Source organism: Daucus carota, chromosome 6, assembly GCF_001625215.2.
Source record: "Daucus carota subsp. sativus chromosome 6, DH1 v3.0, whole genome shotgun sequence".
NCBI lineage: Eukaryota > Viridiplantae > Streptophyta > Magnoliopsida > Apiales > Apiaceae > Daucus > Daucus carota.
In genome coordinates this window covers 35,606,912-35,627,621 of record NC_030386.2, presented here as the reverse complement: position 1 = coordinate 35,627,621, position 20,710 = coordinate 35,606,912, and the positions used below count along the sequence as shown (strand labels likewise).

Sequence of the window (20,710 nt, the reverse complement as noted above, 5' to 3'; positions counted from 1 at the left end):
TATATGGAAAGTTAATTTGGACTATAATTGAATTTAGAGTTATTTTAGTATGGTAGAGAAGATAAGAAGGAACAGCGGGGAAGAGTAAGAATTTTACGCAAACATGAGTTGGATAATGAAGATGTGAATGCGTATGTACTCTGACCGAAAATCACCACATTTATTTTGATAACGGGTAAGATTCAGTTTCGTCCCCCTTGGTCAAATATTCAGGCCCGGTACATTAATACCATTTACAACAGCAATATAAATCGTGCTCCATCTGTTTTCAAGGGAATGATATTTACTTTTCTAATACAGATTTTTAAATGTATTGATCTCCTAATTAAAATGATTATTTCTTATATTTTTAATTAAAATATAAATTTAATAGTTTCATTTAGATGGAGTATTTAGCAAGAAGGAAAAACATATACTTTTTCCGTCTCTTTAGATTGTTAATTTTTAAAAGAGGTTTTGGTACGTATTTTAAAACTCTTATACGATATAGTTTCATTTATCATTTTAATTTTGTTTAAATAAAAAATTTAATGTTCAATTTTCAACTAAGAAAAAATAATTTTAGATATAATTTTAAAATATATGTCAACTAATATAAATAAAATGTTAACAATCCAAATTGATGGATAAGTGATATATATGGAAGTTAGTCAAATACATGAGTTTTTTTAGCTTGACGACTTGGAGTCATCTTTAAATATATTTTTTTTATAAACACAGAGTAAATCTATAAAAAAAGCCATCTGATTTTTCTATAAAACTTACATAATTTTGGATAACTTGTACGAAGTCAAATTTTGAAAACCATTTTCACTTTTCATATCGAATACCAATATAAATTTTATGATGGGGAAGAACGCAAAAATATATTAAAAATGCAAAATATATTAACGTTATGTAAATATAGAAATTTATCGTCATCTACTATATGTGCATAGATTTTCTTTGATGTCGATAGTGGTGTGTTGAGCAGCGACCACTTGATCGTCAACCGATTCTGTATATAATATTATAAAATAATATCTCAGATCATATTTTCTAAATATGATATTAGAGATATTATTATCTGAGATCGTAATAAATTGAGCTAAGATCTCCGGAGATGAAGTTATAAACGGGATATATTGAATTCATGTGTTTATTTTTTATATATTACAACCAAATAAAGAAATCTACCTAAAAACAGTCAAAACTGAAAATTTTATCAGGTATATTAAAAAATTTATTTAACAACCTGACAAAACCTTACGGTGTGATTTTTGGCAAGAGAAGATTATTAGTTTTAGGTCACGAGTGATGCACGTGGTTCATCTATAACGGCGTTAGTAACAAACACAACTCAACTCTTTGCAAGCCTATAGATACAGATTAAAATGGTTGTTCTAAAATCATCATCGGCGGCGATTTCGATGGCGGCGAGGACGCTGATAATTCGTCCACAAATGACTTCTCTATGCGCTTTTCGTCCTCGTTTACTGAGCTCTCTAGCTTTCTCCTCTTCTTCCCCGCTCAAATACTCCCCACCGGAGCTCACTATTCGCCGGAATTACCAGTCAATTAACACCGTTAGTCGCCGGAGCTTCTGTATCCGCGCAACGACGCAGGTTAATGATCCCGGTTCTATCGACTCGCCTTTGATGCAGTCCATGAAACAGAAGGTAAAGTAAAAAATCTCGACAATAGAGACGGTGTATTTTTAATCTCGATTTTTTTTTAAATTATTCGGTCTGGATACAATTTAATTCAAAAGTTTAATTTTATTACTACAGATATAAATTTGTGAACATTTAAGTGAATTTGATTGCGTATATTTAATTATCGAGTTATAGTTAACTATAGTTGTTATAGTTGTGACCCTGCTCTTTACACATTTGTCTTTCACGCAATACAGTTTTATTTAGAGATGTGGCACTCAAGTTTTCGATTTTATAGCTACGGAATACTGATAAAGGAATTTGGCAATTTAAACTGTGATATATTGAATGTAAAACAGATGTAATTATGTTTTGATTGTTAGTCTTTTTTTGTATCGTTTTTTATGTTATTGTGTTCTTGATTGATATACGTTATAGGGAAATTAAGTGCCAGCTTGTTTTATTTTTCGACAGATTCAGGAACATCTGAATGCAGAATCTGTCAGTGTTAAAGATGCTTATGGCGATGGTCGTCATGTTAGGTAATCTTTACTTCCGCTCCCCTTGCTGATTTAAATGAATTGAATGTTATGGTTAGTCTGTTACGGTGATTTTTGTATTTGTTTATATAGGGTCCTTGCAATGTTTGGGGGTTCCCTTATGTTAGATAGGCGTTGAGGTGGGAGTAGTTAGGAGTTATAGAAACTATTGGAATAGTGATCCACTCATTCCAGAATTCTCGTCTGCTTAGGCATAGGTGTGTGATGTCAGGCATCTGTAAAGATGTGGGAGAAGTGAAGAGGCGAATGAGGGATAGGTTGTGGAGGTTATAGGGTCCTTGCTAAACTCAGTCATCCAACCTGACTCAGATAGTGGGTGGCTGGATGGGGTTGATTTGAACATAAGCTCAAACATGCATCAGTTGTAATATTTGGTTTATACGGCTTTAGGCCCAGTTTCCGTATTTTAAATTGCATAATACTCGCTTACAAAGTACCCTTCTACTTGTTGCAGCATTGATGTGATCGCTTCAACTTTTGAGGGACAATCTGCAGTAAATAGGCAGAGAATGGTATACAAAGCCATATGGGAAGAACTTCAGAGCACTGTGCACGCAGTAGACCAGATGACCACCAGGACCCCCACCGAAGCAGAATCAAAGAAGTGAAATTTTATATTCAAATAAACATGTAATCAATGCATACCTATTTTTTATGTGTGAATCTATGAGCCGTTTCACATGTAAGGCTGAGTAACTGATGGCTTTATACACACCTACTTAGTTACCTTTTAGCTGAAAGTAGGCAATGCTTATGTATTCAACATCTATTCAGTTTGGGTCAATAGTGTATTTTGGGCTAAAGCCTGAATGGCTGAGCGACTCACTTTCATGTTTTTTGCCTTCAGATCTTCAGCTTAGCATCTTGTAATTTGCACCAGATTACAAGACAATTTGTGTGAAACTCTAATCTGATTCCATGGAATATTTCAATATAAAGACTCAGTTGAAACTTCAAGCTGGAAACATACACAAGTACTATTTTGCAAGATGCAATTTGATTCAGTGACTTGCATAATGGCCTGAACATGGTCGAAATCATTTGCCATATCACATAACGAGGTAATGATATGCGGAAGAGTTGCTGTGAATCACAGTACTTCATTGTATTTTTTGCTCGTCATTTCTATGATTGAAACAAAAGCTACATAATAATGATGTTAGTCAAACTATTCTTGCAGTAATATAACAGATGGGTCCGGATCCCTGGCAATTATGTGTCAGCGGCCAGAATCATATTAAAATTTTAACATATCCGGCGCTTTTTTAGCGCTCGACGGGGATTCTCATGTCCAGCTTCGACGGGGATTCTCATGTCCACATGAGAATCTCCGTCCAACGCTTACGTGTTAAAATTTTAATATGATCCTGACCGCTGGATATTCATCCAACGGCCCAAAACCTATGTGTTACTTAACTGCTCCACAGCCATTAATGGCTGTGAACCGCTGCCCATAACAGATATAACAATCGAAACATGTATCAACTTAAAACACTTTTAACGTACTGCATAAAACCTCACAATTTTGACAAACGGTAGAGTTGTTCGATTTGTGCAACTGAGCCCCAAAAATTATCAAAAAAAAGTAAAATTGTACCCTTGTCAAATATTGAAAAGTTTTGCTGCATATACCAGGAGACAATATTCACAGTAAATTTTCTATATGAGTAAATTACCTCAACTTTTAAGTGGACTTCTCAAGTTCTAAAAAGAAATCCACATAAAGATCTAAAGGTCGATAAATTAATCTAAATTTGACAGTTACAACACTTGAACAACAGTTTTTTATGATCTGCTTAGCACTGACTTTACTGGTCTAGCAAAACCGCCTAACTGTTTCTAGTAGCACGGACACCATTCGAATTAATATGTGTATTCTGCACAATTTAAAGCAACTTTTTTCTTTCTTGTTCAGTTGCACCTGACCGTTGTCGCTTCTTCAACACTGGCATCTTACCAGGGAAAGCCCATCTCAAAAACCTTTCCCACGCATAGCAGCACAAGAACATAAGAAAAGCCCAAATGAGAAGCTTGTCCCTCAATCCTTTTGGCATCGGTACCAACTTCAACCAGTCATTCAAATCCCTAAACAGATCAGAGGTGATGGCAGTAAAGAAACCAACAGCGGCCAAAAGGGCATAACAGAATGGTTTATTTTCAGAAATACTCTGATTGAAGGGGTGACCCATATAATTTACAGCAAATGTAGCAACCTGGATCATCATGTTCACCATGTATGAAACTGTATTCACTAGGTTGGGATGGAAATCAGAATCTGGTTCAATGCATTCCTCAGGCATGTATTTCTCAGCCTCTTTCACGGATGAAACTAAGAAAAAAATATGGAATGCAAATTGCCCAAGGAGAGAGAGGAAGACATAATAGCAAAAGATATTTGGATGGGGCCGTTCAGCTGATAAAGTGGGAAGGGGCTTAGCATGAGAGATAAATAAAAAGAAGGCAGCCGTAAAAACTCCACTGATTGTGGCTTGAACATCACCCAATTTGACGCCATCCAAGTACATCACACTCAGAACATAGGCTGTGGCAAGACAATTCAAACCGAGTATTTTAAACATTTGGAGAGTAGTGACTAGAGTACTACGGCCCTGACGGATTATGTCTATAGTAGGCGCAACAGATGCATGCTTTGCTGTGAATGGTGACGCCATTGAGGCATCTCCAAGCTTAACAACTGGAGCTGCATGGCCATCACCTTCCTCGTTTAGTTCGTTCATGAGCTTTTTTAATTTCTTCCGCTGCATCTCTGCTGCTGTCTGACGACGATTACCAACTGATTGACTGGTGGAATCAGATCTTGCAGCAGCTCTACTCTTTGAAGAGCTATCTCCATTTATAGTAAGAGACTTTCCTGCTTCTGTTGTAGCCTTGGCTTTCTTCACTTTACTGGATTTCCCCGTGTCACTTTTGGACGAACCTTCAGATTGTGACTTGTCACTTTGAGGAGGAATTGCATTCAACAAAGCCACACCTACGTGCGCCTGAGGGATTAAAAGCACCATTACAAAGATATACAGTATCACACTTTCTAAACCCAGTGTAAAGCCAATACTGAGTGAGACCTTTGGCCTGAAGGTTACATTTAATAAATATCACATACAAAGAATTCTACATACTGAATACTGTTAACAAATGATCCTAAGCCCTCCTCCTAAAACTGCTAAAACCGAGTTGGTATATAAACATGGTATAAGATCTCAGGTTGGAAGTCGGGGACAATATGTTAGAAATTTTCTTCATATGTTAATAATTAATTTAGTTTTAGTTTTTTTATTTAAATACAAATTGTTTTTTGAATTATTCAGAAATACGTAAATATAAGTAAATGGAGCAGTGGAGTTAATGTAGCGGTGGATGCAGTTGTGTATAAATGTTAGTGGGTAGTTAAATTCTAGCTTGATATATAGACATGTATTCCACCATTTCAAATCAAAGAAAAACCAAAAAAGAAGGGAAAAAAAAAGTTGTCCCAAGCACAAACCAAATGATACTATAGTGAGCCAGATTCAAGTTTGAAACAGGTAATACACATCTTAGTTCCAACAAATAATCAAGAAGAATACTAGAGTTCCCAAAATGGATTCTAAATGCACGTGGGATATTTCAATTGGCTACTTTATATTGTTCCTAATTGCCATTCTAAACAAGTAACCAATTAGAATAAGCCATGTGCATTTTTGATGCAATTTGGGGCCTCTAGATTAATAAACTGGGTCCATTTTTAAGTCAATGTTCAACTTATAAGTAGGAAATAAGTTAAGAAAAAAACGGAATCACATAATAAACAAGCAAGCATCATAATCATACGTAGTGTCTCAAACATAATACCTGCTTCAGAGCTCCCACATCATTGGTCCCATCACCACACATTAAAGTCATCCTGCCAACCATCTTGAGAGTAGTCATGATGAATTCTTTTTGCTCAGGAGCCACCCTCGCAAAAACCTGGACAAGTAGATTTATCAGTATGAACCACCAAGATAAATCAATCCCAAGTGTCTGTACAGGTCACGCACCTTTACATAAGGAATGACATTAGGAGCAGCGGATGTCTGCTGCAACATTTCAATACAGTCGCCACCAATACAGAGATCATGAACCTCAGATAAAGTTTCAACCTCTTCATCACTTAAAAAAAGTAGGTGAAGTTATTGTTTTTTGGCTTACAAGTCTACTACATAGTAATATAAGGTTTTGGTCCATTTTAAGACATCGTGATATAAAAATGTCCATAAATAGCACTAAATGATTTACTAGTCACCCCCCGCACAAGCTTCACGCATCTGGTATATGCATTACTGATAACGTGTTATTAAGTTGTGTTACCTGTAATATTGTTTTTCAAACCACCACGCTGAATGCACATATTAGTTGCAGGAAGACTGGTAAAGCTAATATTAGTTGTGTTAATTACAAATTGGCATCATTGTTGTTAATCAACACTATTAACTAGGATCCGCCATCATGATAACATCAGCCCATCAGGTCTCTCACATGTTTTCAGTTTAATGTTTTTCACTCACACGAATGCAGTATATCAGACCAAACTGTATATGTAACAGATTAACGCCTTTTTGTCCTGACTCATGTCAGACTAATGAATAAATATTAAAGTTTTTATTAAGCGCTGATGAGGATCAGATTTGGTATTGTGTTGTTTGGGACTTTATTTTAATATTTGTACTGAATAGGACCTTTTCTCAGTAAAACAGCAATCATATATGTAATATAAAACATCCACCTTTCCCTTCTTAATTGCACACCTTTAATGCAATTAAAATGGCGAGCTGCCAAAAAAAAAACTTCAAAAAAATAAAGAAAAGCATTTAAAACCTGTATCTGATTGTCTGTGCTTCATCTGGTGAGACCCACTCATAACTCCCGCTACTTCTCCCCGGGCCAAGAATTAGGGGGGGCTTAGTAACAATATTTACTTTCCCAGCGACATGACAAGCTGTTAGCGCTTGATCACCTGTTATCATCACCTAGACAATTAAAAGCTTAATACAATCAGACCTGCACAAGACTTTAATCTAAATTCAATTTTTAGGAAGAGTATAACAAAAGAAAATATGTACTATATAATAATTTAATGTATACTGTATAGGAATATTCAAAGAATTTGTTTGATTCTCAACTCCTAAGACGTCACAACCTCTGAAACATTGTGACCCTCAGGCCTCAAGTGTCACCTATATCATTCACCTTTGTAATTGACGCTGTAGTCGGATGCTTAGCCTAATTATTTGATTAAAAGGGGCAGGGAGATTTCACCTCTAAGTCGTTGATCATTAAATCCTCATACTTTAAAAGTAAACTTTCAGTTACTAAAGTGTGTAGCTTTTAGCTAAATCCTATTATGCTGGGTGTTCCATTCAGGTTTCTAGCTTACTTGTACTCGAATGCACCTTAATGACAAATTCAGGTCTGTTTTATCTCAGAGCTATATGTTCAGGCTAGACGACCAGAGTTGCAGTTAGTACTGCTGAGAGCTGACTGACTAAATATCTGTTTATACTTTATTTAACTTCTTGGCGATTATGTTTAAAGCTATCTGTTGAGGATTGACAATCAAATTACTCGAATTACAAAGTCTGTGATGAGAATATTAAATAGTGGTCAGTATGGTAATAATCTGTAGTGATCGCCAGTTATGGTATTTAAGAAATGGAAGATACAGCAAGAGCACTGCACCGTACATATTCCGTCTTCCTGGTTGCCTTTTAAACTATTTAGTTGAGATATGGCTAATATGTAGTGATTAGCCAGTTACAGTATTAAACAAGATCGCCCTGCATGCCTGCAATATACATGTACGCCATCTGTATGAAGATACATACTATACTGATCTTGTTCAAATCCACATTATATGGTATACTAATTTTGTTAAAACCTAATAATGCAGATGGGAACTTGCACACCCGCCTAGTGGGATGGCCTACTAATTTTATGAGTATGCGCTTCCTTTTCGATTTATATAATGGCCTGTTGGGAAACATGTATATCATTTGAAATTCTGGGTTGGATCAGATGACATGTTTGGATAAACAAAAGAATTAGGATGTGGATTTCATTAGAAATCCAAGACACTCAAATACGTGTAAATTTGAGAATTTGAAATGACAGCACACATAATGTCATTTAAAATTCATCATTTGAAATGAATTACATGTTCCCAAACACAATCTAGACGATAATGTTATTTGACAGACTTCTAAAATTTCAGGGAGATCCTTATCTCTTAGATTGTGTTACTTTCTTGCCTTAGATATAGCTCCTCTTTAAGTAAATTTGACATCTAGCAATTTTTTTCTGTTCAGGGTATATGATGCAATATAAACAGCCTTTTAAACTTGGTGAGGGTGCACATATAGTGCTATTATCAACACTCTAGTTCTATAATACCTTCTTTTAACAGATACTTCAACTTTTGACTTAACAAAATATTGACGGACCAGACTCAGAACAACACACAAATCTAACTTGTTAAAAAGCAAAAACGAAGAAACACTGAAAGTCTCTCCATTGCTATTTCTAATAAAGAGTGCTATTTCTAATAAAGAGTTCACAGAGCAAGTGAACAATGGAGAGGAAAGAAAGGACATTCTAATTAACTTAATTAAAATATTAAATACAAAGAATTCTTACATACTGAATACTCACCAAGGAGGTGCAATTGAGAGACTTGCATAACATTAAAAGCATACAGTGAAACCACTCACCAAGTCATGTGATGATCCTCTTAGCTCAGACAACACAGAGGCCGAGTCTCCCCTTATAGGACAACTAAATAGCTGGAGTACACAAAAAGAGTGTTGGGTGAAAACAAAAGTAAAAATATTGAATTAGACACAAGTTCCCAAACATCTTGTTGTAGCAACAAAAATAAATTCAGAGCATGCAACTAGAGTATAAAATGAGCCCAGGGTAATCAGACTTTTACCGCAAAACCAGCAAAAGTAAGTTCACTTTCCACCACATCTCTGTCCAAGCTTCTAGCTTCACTAACCTTCAAACATTTTACAAATAAAAATCAAATCTCAATATATGTATACTGGATTGCTATATATCCACAGTGTAAATATACAGTTTACAGATATAAAAATAAATTAACAAGCAAACAAAAGATCTTTGAAGTAATATATAATTAATTATAGCCCGGATTGCAAAAGGCTCCTTCCACAACTAATATATATACCCCAAAGTTAAGATAATATGTTACTTATATGTATATGCAGAGGTAGATGGGAGGATCAAAACATTGATGACGAGAAGTTGAGAACTGTACTTACTGTCATTTCAGGAAGTGACTTATATGCCAATGCCAGAACACGAGATCCTTGACGAGTATATTTCTTGTACGTCTTTACATATGATGATGGCACATCGGTAAGTCTTTCTTGAATGGTTTCTGGTGCACCCTGAAACGCCCGAGTGCACAAAATCACTTAACGGACAAGACACTGAATATATGATTTTTGAATTAACTGAAAATGAATAAACCTAGAATGGATAGGAGCTAGCATAACTCACAAAGTACTGGCAGGGGATACAGTATTATTTTCAGAAATTACATTTTTAACGAGTGTTTTGAAGTCATAAACTTGACATATATAATTATTTATATAAAGTATCCAATAAACAATGTGACAATTAAAATGTTCCATAGCCAAATCACACCACTGAAAGATGAATCATATGTCCTAAAAAAATGCCAGTATCCCACATATATGACTAATCTACAAGAAAGAGAGCCTTACACCAGGTATAACAAATAAATCATGTTTAAAGCATATGAATATGTAATAACAATAGAACAATAATAACAAGAAGTTTCCAGGAGGAAAAATGCAACTAGATACCTTGACAAAAGCAAAGAACTGCTCCTCAACACGAACAACAACTGCCATTCTCTTCAAATGAGAAGCGAAGTGGTATCTCTGCACAATCTGAACAGCATTTCCATTTCCCCTGCAGATGCCAAAATTTATAATGGAATTAAAGTAGTGTATGGACAGTGATCCATATGCATACTATACCAGTAAACAAACACGGCAAAGAATCGCATGTAAAAGAATCATTGTACACGACAGCCCCAATATATTTAGTTGAACATCATGACAGAATCCGTTAAGCAACAGAGCCACAGCCTATCAAAATTAATATCAAGAGTTTTGTTCTCTTTTCTCAGTTGCTTTCAGATTCAGAAATCGCTCTTTTGGAAAATATAGATATCTGCTTTAATATGTTATATCATAGGCTCTTGGACCTATTGTAGTCCTAAATAATTTAATAGATAGAAAACCAACTTCTCTAAACAAATTCAAAAAAACGAAAATATACATACTGCCCAAGGTTCGAGAAAAGAGTAATGAGACTTGTTTTAAATTATTGCAGGCAACATGTTGATTGGAGCTTGTGAATGCTAAGATCGTATTTTTGGAAAATAAGAGAAACGGAGAGATTTATAGTAGATTTCCAACTTCACAATTGTGGCTGTCACATAGACTTCAAGCTAGGATGCAAAATGCATCCCCATGATGGGAATTCTTCAGAAATGTGGTGGATAGGAATTTACTTCATGCGAAATTAATAATAGGTAATCAACCATGTCAAGAATTAGATCATATAAAGCACCTCTACTTAAGTCTTAAGAATTACACTGCTCTCCAGATTTTTTTTATTTTTTTTCATTTAAAACTTTCACCACTCAATTAGTGAGCTTCCGTTTTTTAATCTTGCCCTCACTATAACAGCAATTAATTGTCTTTTTTTAATACTAAAAACAATATAGATGACACTATATAATATTTGATATTTGATGACATGGTAAAATCTTATTCTTCTATCTAAATTTGTTGGCCCCAAGGTTTAAAACAAGGAAAAAGTCTCATTCACTTGCCTTCTAAGACAACCATTAGGATCAAGAACTAGAAACTTCACAAATAAAAAATCAGTAACAACATTACAAATTAGAAGTTTATCATGAATACATAGGTCGTTGGACAATATAGAGCTGAAATACGTATTTTAATAGTGAGCAATCATGAATCCAGCTTACTTTTTCGGCATTGCTTTCTCATCTGATCTGTAACTCCACTCAATACCTTTCACTGCAGCCTTCTCCAGTGGATCTCCAACCTACAAAAAAATATTGTTGCAACTATAGTATATGAAAATTAATCACAACCAAGGTCTGTGCCAAGGACGAGTTACTAAAACATTTGAAGTTGGATTCGGAAACTTTATGCTTTATACTGATAAGAATTTTTATTATTATTATTTTATTTTTTCCCACGGGGTGGGTGGGGGGGGGGGGGTTGAGCTGATAATTTACTCTATAATATAGATGTATTTATCTTCCTTTAGCTACAATCTAACAGGGCACATGACTGAGTTGTATTATGCCAATTCAAATAAAATATGCTACGTTCAGCTATAACTAACGCATGAATTATGTGCTTTAAATGTCTATTTCATATCAGAGATATTTCTGAATAGAACACCTACATACGCATGTCCACTTAGATAATGCACCCTTATATAAGCAGAGATATCTATGCTAACTTTAGAATCTATGATAGGATGCTTGGTCGCATACTCGCATAATATTAGGACTTGCAAAAAAAAAAGCGCCCAACACATAATGCGGCCTACCTTCTAGAATAACGAAAACTTTAAACTTTATAGAGTAATAGGCAAAAATTCTGTTTGTTTCATTTTGTAATGCTTTAAGAAACTTGGACAACATAAAACAGTTTCAGATTTTTTCGTAAACAACATAATTGCCCAATAAGTTTATAAAGTTTGTAACAGATACCAGCTTGTTCTCCACAAAAACCAATGCATGGCAAGATGCTAGAATTTCCAGAGTGCGAGTCGGCACTTTAGTCATTTCAGTTTCTAAATCAGAGCTTTCTGTCAATCCACCAATCCCCGAAAACTCCTGTGAATAGAAGCACCACATATGATCATTGAAAGGTGCCATAAGAAAACTAGAGCAACAACAATATTATACTTGCATACCATGTCATCAGATGTTAATGTCCCAGTCTTATCGAAGCAACATATATCGACCTATAGAAGAAGAAAAGGAATACAAGTAGTATGAGCGAAATCACACAGAACAAATCATGAGTATGAATTTAAATGTGCACACATGGACGTGCAGAAGTTCCAAGTTATGGAATCTATCCGCTTCTGTGCATCACAGATACAATATCCTTTTTTCATAGAAAAATACTCATCTCAAAATACCATGAAACACAATTTTAAAAAAAAAACCTTTGGCGGTTAAGAGGATGAGTATTCATAAAGATGCTGCACTTGACGATGACAAAGACTGACCCTTATAACTATGAACATCGCCACAAAGTGGTATTAAGAACTCTAAAGTCCAAAATTTAAATTCAAGGGTTACACAAGTCAAGAAGAACAATTCTTTCACAACAAGAAACTGGTTCTAAGTATCAAACCATATAAGCATAATGTTAAACAGGTAAAAATGACAGTTTGAAAATGTTATATAGGGTCACATTCAGCTACAAACTTCTAAAATTCACCACATAAGTATACATAATTTACCAAATACTTATGGAGGAATCAGCATAAAAATATAGCCTAAAGTTTATTCTATACTCTATAATGCAGAAAAACACCATTCACGAGCTCTGTTCTAAAAGTCAGTGATTAATCACGATTAATCACTGATTAATATCTGTTCTGTAGCTCGCTGAACTGATTAAATATCCGATTATTCAATTAATCATCCGATTAATCCCTGATCAATCCAATTAATTCCCGATTAATCTTTGTTCCGTGACTTCACCGATTAAGTCTCAATTCCCGCTTTTTAGAACACTGTTCACGAGGAATACAGATACAATTTACTAAGTACACACATACCATTAACTTGGTTGCATTTTAAATGTTATAATAGTTTGTGTTTGAACATGTGCTTATTGGCATATACAGATGTCAAAACCTTTTCATTAATATGTCGTTTTGCTAAGCACAATAACAATTTGTACATTTGTGGCATAGCTAATATAATGCTTACCTTCCCAGCAAAAGGGATACGGAAAGGTTCAGTACAAAATATCCCACGTCGAGCCAGCGCAATTAAGGATGTATTAACAGCTATTGATAGTTCCATTGGCAGCTCTGGCGGTATAACAGAAGTGATAATCAGTGAACAACTAAGTATAAGCTTATATCTACTCCTAGTTGGGTCCTCAAGTCCCTGCAGCAAAACAACCCATCAGCAACACATAGAAGCTGAAGTATAACGAGGCATAAGTGACGTAAATATTGTAGGTGATAGTGCACACGGACATGTTATATGGTCAGCAGCTAAAGAGAAGATTTTTACCTTCACAAGTACATAACCAGCAGCAATTAATGCGAATATAACTAAAAACAAGATAAAGAGACCACTTTCCCAGCTGTTAGCAGTTACCTAAAATTGAGAAATCCATATAAAATTAGGAAGAAATATAGTTAATTAAGATGACATTGTACCAGTGACAGATTCTGGACAATAAACTATAAGCATTACCCTTTCTGTTGAAAATAAAATTGTCCGCATCAATTTCCCTTGGGTAGTCTCAAATCCGGTTCGTAGAACAACAGCAAGGCAGCCACCATCAGGTGTCTTCAAATGAGATGTCTGAATCCAAAGATAATGATAAGCTGAGTAAAAGCAAATAACCTTACAGCCTATGACAAAATATAAATACTAGAACTACAACCTTATCAGATGTATGCTGCAAAATCTTTGTGCCGCCAAATAGAACATGACTTTTATCTTTTCTAGCAGATAAATTTTCTGCAGGTCCTCTTCCCGTGATGGAGACCTGTACAAATGTTCATTAATCATGTGGACAATATCATGTGTTTAATAAGCGGCCTAAAAACCTTAACACAACCTCCAATTAACAACACACCAATCATTTAACATATATACCAGAATGGTTGATTTGAAGAATTTAATGAACAGTACATTACCAGATCAATCCCCTAATGACAATGAGCCAACTGATAGGAATTATCTCCCCAAAATTATTTAATTTACCACTCTATCACTTCCTGTGGCTGATGCAACATTAGTGTACACTTATTGGGCTTCCTAAAGGCAGCGGTCTAGTTAACTCCCTCCCTCCCCCGCCTCCCTCCCTCTCAAAAATGAGGTAAAGCAAAAAGATTATAACAACCAACCTTCCATTGTGGGGTAGATTCTCCTGTCAGAATCGCTTCGTTGACAATGACACTCCCAGATAAGATAAGCATGTCAGCAGGCACAGCGTTGTCCTCTCCATTTTGATCAGTAGAGCGGCCAATAGATACAACATCCCCGGGAAGAAGATCTGTCCCAGAAATTTTAACCCACCTAAAGTATCAATTTTCCAGAAACATTGTGTTATAATCTAAAAAGCTCCGGAAAACAAACATCTAAACTACAAAAAAGTGAACTAGAGATCATCACTCAGATATCCTACTTTCCACAACGGTGCACCATTAGAGTCTGGCTATCTACTTTAACACGTCGAAGCTCGGATAGAGTCTTTAACCGAGCCTTTGCCATTGTCGACTCAAACATAACCAGCATGAACAGGGTGAACAAACTGTAGTACCAGTATTCATCCAAACACCAGAGCCCTACACAAAATACCTGCACATCATAAGCAACACCGGAATATAGTATGACATGTTAAAAGAGCTAACCTGGAATTTAACAAAAATATAAGGAAAAAGAAATTTGAGCTTCTTTGTTTGCTTTGTTCAGGTGTGTGTTCAGGTGATCATTGATGTATTGAATTAAACAAACCTGAAACACAAAGAACGGTTCCATGCAATTCTCTTTCAACAATTTCTGGAAAGTAGGTTGTGGATATTCAAATCTACACCATAGAATGAAAATCAGGAACAGCAAAGAGAAATGTAATATACCACATGAAAAGCCAAAGAGAAATGTAATATACCACATGAAAAGCCAATTGTGGCAAACATGCATGAAGTTAAGAGCATAACCAAGTTGTGTTCAACTGCATAAGTTCCTTGGCTTGATTTAATGGTAGATTCTATTACAAATTACAACCAAGGTAATGTATATGAAACTCCAATATATGTTAAAAGTATGCTGATTTTTTTAATCAGTCAATAACAGCTAAATTTTACTCCAAGGACACAGAAAGCATCCCGTCCTGGGCATGCTTTAAGTCAAGGATGTCACCTAAACTGACTGTTAGACGGCTTTTTACCAGTTAATTAAACAAGCAATTAAACCTGGCAAAGTACGATCACGCCTATATATTTAAAGTTCTTGTTAAATTTTGTGATATATTAACCACATTAGTTATAATAATATTTTAATGCAGTTGCACCAGATATACCAGGATCAAAAAAACAGCAAGCATCTCGTCTGAAACTGTTAGTAATAAACACGATTTGATACTAATTTTAATACGAGTTGATTATATTGTTATATTGATGCAGCCATTTCATGATAGTATTCTATTATGGGAGTTGATGGTTTCTGCCAACATGTTCACGCCAGTCAACAAGCTCATTATATTAAAAATACTTTCAAACTTCACAAGATGAAACACACTTTAAACATATTTTGCTGACTTGCCACGTCTGAACTAAAGCAAGTAGTAAAGGAGTGAAGCAAACAACAAAACTAGTCGACGGTAAATGACACAAGATGAGCGTATACCATTGCATTCAGAATTTTTTTAACTAAAACAAAAGACAAAGAATAAGGCTTTCGCCTTCGTTGTTGATTAAAATGGTAACATGTTAAGCAAAAATAATGAGTAAAAATTTTACTTTGTCATGGCAAAATAGACATTCAAAACAATGACATGTTCAGTAAAATAAGAAATGCAGCAATGGATAACGGCAAAAGCAGTGAGACAACAATACATGACGATTCTAGGAAACAGGATTTCAAAAGCCAGAAGATAAAAAGGACCTACACATTACGTCCCCATTTCTGAGTAGCAGCAACAATCTTAGCTTCTGTGCCATAGCCGCTACATTTAAGATAGTGGCCAAATGTCTCCTTTGAAGGGTAAGGAAGCTTAAAGAATGTTTCCTTCTCCTTTGAGTATATAAAACATTGTTTTCTAAAGTCAAAATATATCTCCTCCTCGACTGCTGTGGATGAAGATACAGCCAACTGCAGTAGTTATATATTGTTAAAGGTAGTAAACAATCACAACCTACACAAACTGAAATAACTCAAATTTATCTTTACCTTGTGATTTGACAAATATTACATGCAAAGATTCTAACGGATACTAACCACAACACTATTACCTTTGTATCGAAAAATCGGTGAAAAGATAAAGAGGAAGATGATGGAGCAAAACTTGGGGAAAAAAGGTACTTGACTGGACAAAAGCAGGCTATTGTTGTTACAGAACTAATGACATCAGTCCTAGACATTATCTATGGTATGAAATGTACATGCCATTACAAACATATAGGTTACACAGATTTAAATGATATAATTTGAAAAAATAAAATAATCAGATGTTCGGTCCTCTATTTGTTTGGCAATTTATGCATTAATGTTTCAACACATGTTTTAAAAAACGACATCACTATATCGTAATATAATTATATAGCATTTCACTTTTTAAATGAATCTCAAATTGCTCTTAAGATATACTAACATCGATACTTTAAATTGTTCTTTTTCATGATATATATATCTATATATAGTTATTAAATTATTATTCAGATGAAGAAATGTTTAGAGAACGTATAAATCCTAACTATGTTCTGAAAACACTTTGAGATGCACACGAAAAGTAAAACACCACAGACAAGGGACCGGGGATACTAAAAAATACACTGGCTTTGATATATCATATAACCAAACTAGAAGCAAAACTATCCCTAATAAGAGCTTTTATGAACAAAATCAGTAGATATCAGAAGAAATGTGAAACATATCTGAGAGTAAAAATCATATATTTCAGATACCTTTCGACATTTAAGGGCAACAATTTCCTTCTTGCCACAGAATTTAGCTGGAGTAATCTTGCAGCCATCGGCTTGGTAAATATCATAAACCTGCCAAAGAAAAGTGTGATAGAGGCCTTAATATATCAGTTGGAGTAGATCATGATTACATAAAGCAGGTCTTCTACTGACTTGTAAATAACCAATTTGCATACATTTATAACCTTTTTGATTTCACATTTTCAGCACACCATTTAACTAGAATTTCATATTATCAACTTATAAAATTGTGTGCAGCCTACAACTTTCTCTTAAGTCATACATTACAAACAAATGGATAAACTATGAGGAAAAAAAAGATTATCTATTTGCCAGTAAAATTGCAGAATCCCGTAATTATATATGATCATGTAAAAATATGGCTTCAACACATAAAGTTATTATTATACATTTATAACAAACTTTACTATGGAGTTGCTTCAGACTTTACCCTTTTTTCGAAAAAATGCTCAAATAAGATCAAGCAGAGGTTCACTAGGTTTAGTGGTGAAAATTTAAAAGTATTTTAAGATTGATATTCTATACAACTATGAACACCATCTAGAGGCTTAAAATTGGCATATAATTACATATTTATGTTGCTTCACTACCTTACCAGTTACCACTCAAACAGACCACTGCCCTTAAAGATTAATATACCAAAGTAGGGCCACATATATATAGAAATGCATTCAAAAATAATAGCTGTGCCTGGGGAAGACTCATGTGGAATTTACTGTAGAGCTTCAAGAACTTCAACACAATAGGTGTATAATTAAACATTAAAACCTTGTTGAGACAAAACAGTACTATATAAACCATCGTTGTTATACAGTGTATCAATGAATAGAGATGCAAGTCATAAGAGGTAAAGTCAAAAGTCAAGACTATCAAACCTTGGAATACTGGATAAAGCATTTGAAATCCACTGACCAAACTGTGAAGAGAAATACAAGCACATGCACAGCTACAAGGCCACCAAGTACTATAAAGGCGTCGAAAATGTCTAACCTAGAAATTAAGGCAACAATCCAAACAGCGTATATTATGGCAAATGGCCAGACATCAAAGCGCCATGGTAAATGTCTCTTCCTCAACAGTTCAACAGTATCGACCACTTTCCCATGAATATAGAATTTTGACATGTCACTTCCCACTTAATATACTGACAACTGAAACTATTAAGGTTTTTCCCTTTGGCGCGGCTACTTCTGCAGATGAAGAGACAGGAGAGAATTCAATACAAAATCAAATATGGGCCAGATTCTACAGGAATAATTTCCAAGAACTAAATTGAACAATTCAGCAATATGATAAAAGTCTAAGAAGCGTTACTTAAAGAAATTACAAATTAAAAAGCCTAACATAAGTACAATCCTGAATAGAATGTATACAGGTACAGCATTAAATATCCATCAACTTATTCCCCCCCAAGCTCCATGCACAAGCTATAAAATAATGTTTTGACATAAGACCTGCCCAGGAATTTCAAACAAGATCGTAGTTTCACTAAAACCCATATACTACTATTTATGCTACTAAGAGCAATTAAAGTACTTCATTCTTTGTTATATTGAATAAATGTATTGAATAAAGATAAAGCCTACATAGAACAGGAATCATTACAACAGTAATCTCTTTCAACATTCACTTGTTCCAGAAAGTCAAAATGAAATTTATTCGCTGAAGAATAAAAACCTCACAAAGAACCTAAACAAAAGCATCAAAAATTCAATGTTTTGGGTAAGATGAAATTTTGGTGATGCATTTCCCAATATTGACAGCCAATTAGAGGCATAGTCTATGTGACTTTTTGGAAGCTATGAGATATAACTTGTACCATTATAAGATACATATTTATTATGGAGGCGCAATGGACAATATATCGTCCATTCTTTATATATAATCATCAATTGATTAAATTGATGTACAAATGACTGAAACACGCCGTGGAAGTGCCCTGGTGGGGCTAGTTTATACTAATAATGCTCGACAATCCTAAAAAACCCTTATCAATATGAAAAATAAATTCCGTAGATATATTGTACCAGCTTAAATTTCTGTATATACTGCTTGGCAGCGTCAAAGCACTTATCCTCTTCAATCATTAAACAAACCCGAACCGGAAACCACTAACCGTAGAAAAATCACACGCGTCCATAACCCTAAATCCTGCTCGAACAGACACGTAACTTATACACACGGTTAAAGAAAACACGATTCACCTTGATCAAGTATCAGTGTATCACAACATTCATCATTGTGTACATCATGATATGAAATCTTAAATTACACAAAAATCACAAAACAAGCAGAATGAATATATGCAGTATACGATGCAATGGCTTGAGTGATACAAAATCGCAAGTTCAATTGACATGAATAACGGAGAGGCCTAGGGTTTTGATAAAGTGTAACCGAGATTTAATTCGCCTAATTCTAAATAATTTGTTACGGTTAAACCTAAACATGTATGTATATAGATAGAGTTACTTACGAATCGAAAGGGGTTGATAGACGTTACGTTGATGTCAGACTTAACGGTCTTTTATTTCCCCGCTGTGTGTGAGCGTCGGCCAGTTGTAATCGAGTTGTGATCTTCAGTTCGAAGCCTGGGGAATTTAGCAACCAGCGATTTTATATATTCGATTTTCGATATGGGTCAATAAACCATTATCTTAAATTAAATAAACTTTAATGTTATTTTCTCGAAGAGTGGTTTCAAGTCCCAAACTCCCGATTGTCATTTTAAAGCATGATTTGAAATTGTGTTTTGATTTTTTTAAATAAACATGATTTGGAATTATGTTTTGATTTTTCTAAATAAAACATGATTTAAAATTGTGTTTTCAACTAAAAATGATTTCATCCCCGAGAGTTTTGTATAACAGATACTTATTTGTAAGGCTATAAGTCATATTTGTAAAAAAAATTGATTTGAAATTACATTTTCAACAAAAACACGGCTTGAATTAGCGTTTTTATCAATGCAACACGAAGTTTGGTTTTGGAATCACAGGTGGGACCATTTTCTCTGTAAAATGAAAATCATAAATTATGTAATTATATATTATTATAATTTTTTTATCCTCCGAGGGAAATTGTGAACCATGATATGTATTTGAAGTGTTACAAATTTCATAAGAAAATAATTTTTATAAAAAATAATCTCACAATTGATTTCATAAAAGTAATTTCTTAAAAATAAAAAATATCCGATACTCATGATGTTTATAAAAATAGAGATTATTGCATTTTGTACCCCTGGACTTTAGATCATTAGCAAGTCAACACGCACACTTTGAAACGTGACAGTTCGTATCTCTAAATTTTCACTAACTTTCAGTTTGTAACTCTGGCTCACAACTTCGTTAAAAACATCTATTAATTTTAACTGTTTGAGAGGTAACGACATGTATAATTGTATATTAGTTTCTCACAACTACTTTAACCCCGTGAATATATTGTATTTTGAAATAATGT

The 20,710-nt window shown here is 34.5% G+C and overlaps 2 protein-coding genes across 3 annotated transcripts; one reads left to right on the top strand and one right to left on the bottom strand.

The window, feature by feature from the left end:
• Positions 1-1,329: 1,329 nt before the first annotated feature.
• On the top strand, positions 1,330-3,025 carry LOC108225132 (protein BOLA4, chloroplastic/mitochondrial). Its single transcript, XM_017399947.2, has 3 exons — positions 1,330-1,658; positions 2,109-2,176; positions 2,649-3,025. The coding sequence occupies exons 1-3, from the start codon at positions 1,374-1,376 to the stop codon at positions 2,800-2,802; spliced, it is 507 nt and encodes a 168-aa protein (XP_017255436.1). The 5' UTR covers positions 1,330-1,373; the 3' UTR covers positions 2,803-3,025.
• A 776-nt stretch (positions 3,026-3,801) lies between these two features.
• LOC108227456 (probable manganese-transporting ATPase PDR2) lies at positions 3,802-19,884 on the bottom strand. Of its 2 annotated transcripts, XM_017402598.2 has the most exons (23): positions 19,725-19,832; positions 19,276-19,399; positions 18,124-18,438; positions 17,210-17,299; positions 16,195-16,397; positions 15,042-15,114; positions 14,713-14,885; positions 14,432-14,603; positions 13,966-14,070; positions 13,773-13,883; positions 13,587-13,673; positions 13,275-13,457; positions 12,242-12,292; positions 12,036-12,161; positions 11,277-11,356; positions 10,078-10,186; positions 9,508-9,636; positions 9,159-9,224; positions 8,938-9,009; positions 7,049-7,200; positions 6,232-6,343; positions 6,044-6,160; positions 3,802-5,196 (listed from the first exon to the last, which is right to left on the bottom strand). In XM_017402598.2, the coding sequence occupies exons 3-23, from the start codon at positions 18,370-18,372 to the stop codon at positions 4,081-4,083; spliced, it is 3,576 nt and encodes a 1,191-aa protein (XP_017258087.1). In that variant the 5' UTR covers positions 18,373-18,438; positions 19,276-19,399; positions 19,725-19,832; the 3' UTR covers positions 3,802-4,080. The 2 variants fall into 2 exon arrangements, with proteins under 2 accessions (XP_017258087.1, XP_017258086.1); XM_017402597.2 differs by lacking the exon at positions 19,276-19,399 and having other exon boundaries at positions 19,725-19,884.
• Positions 19,885-20,710: the final 826 nt, after the last annotated feature.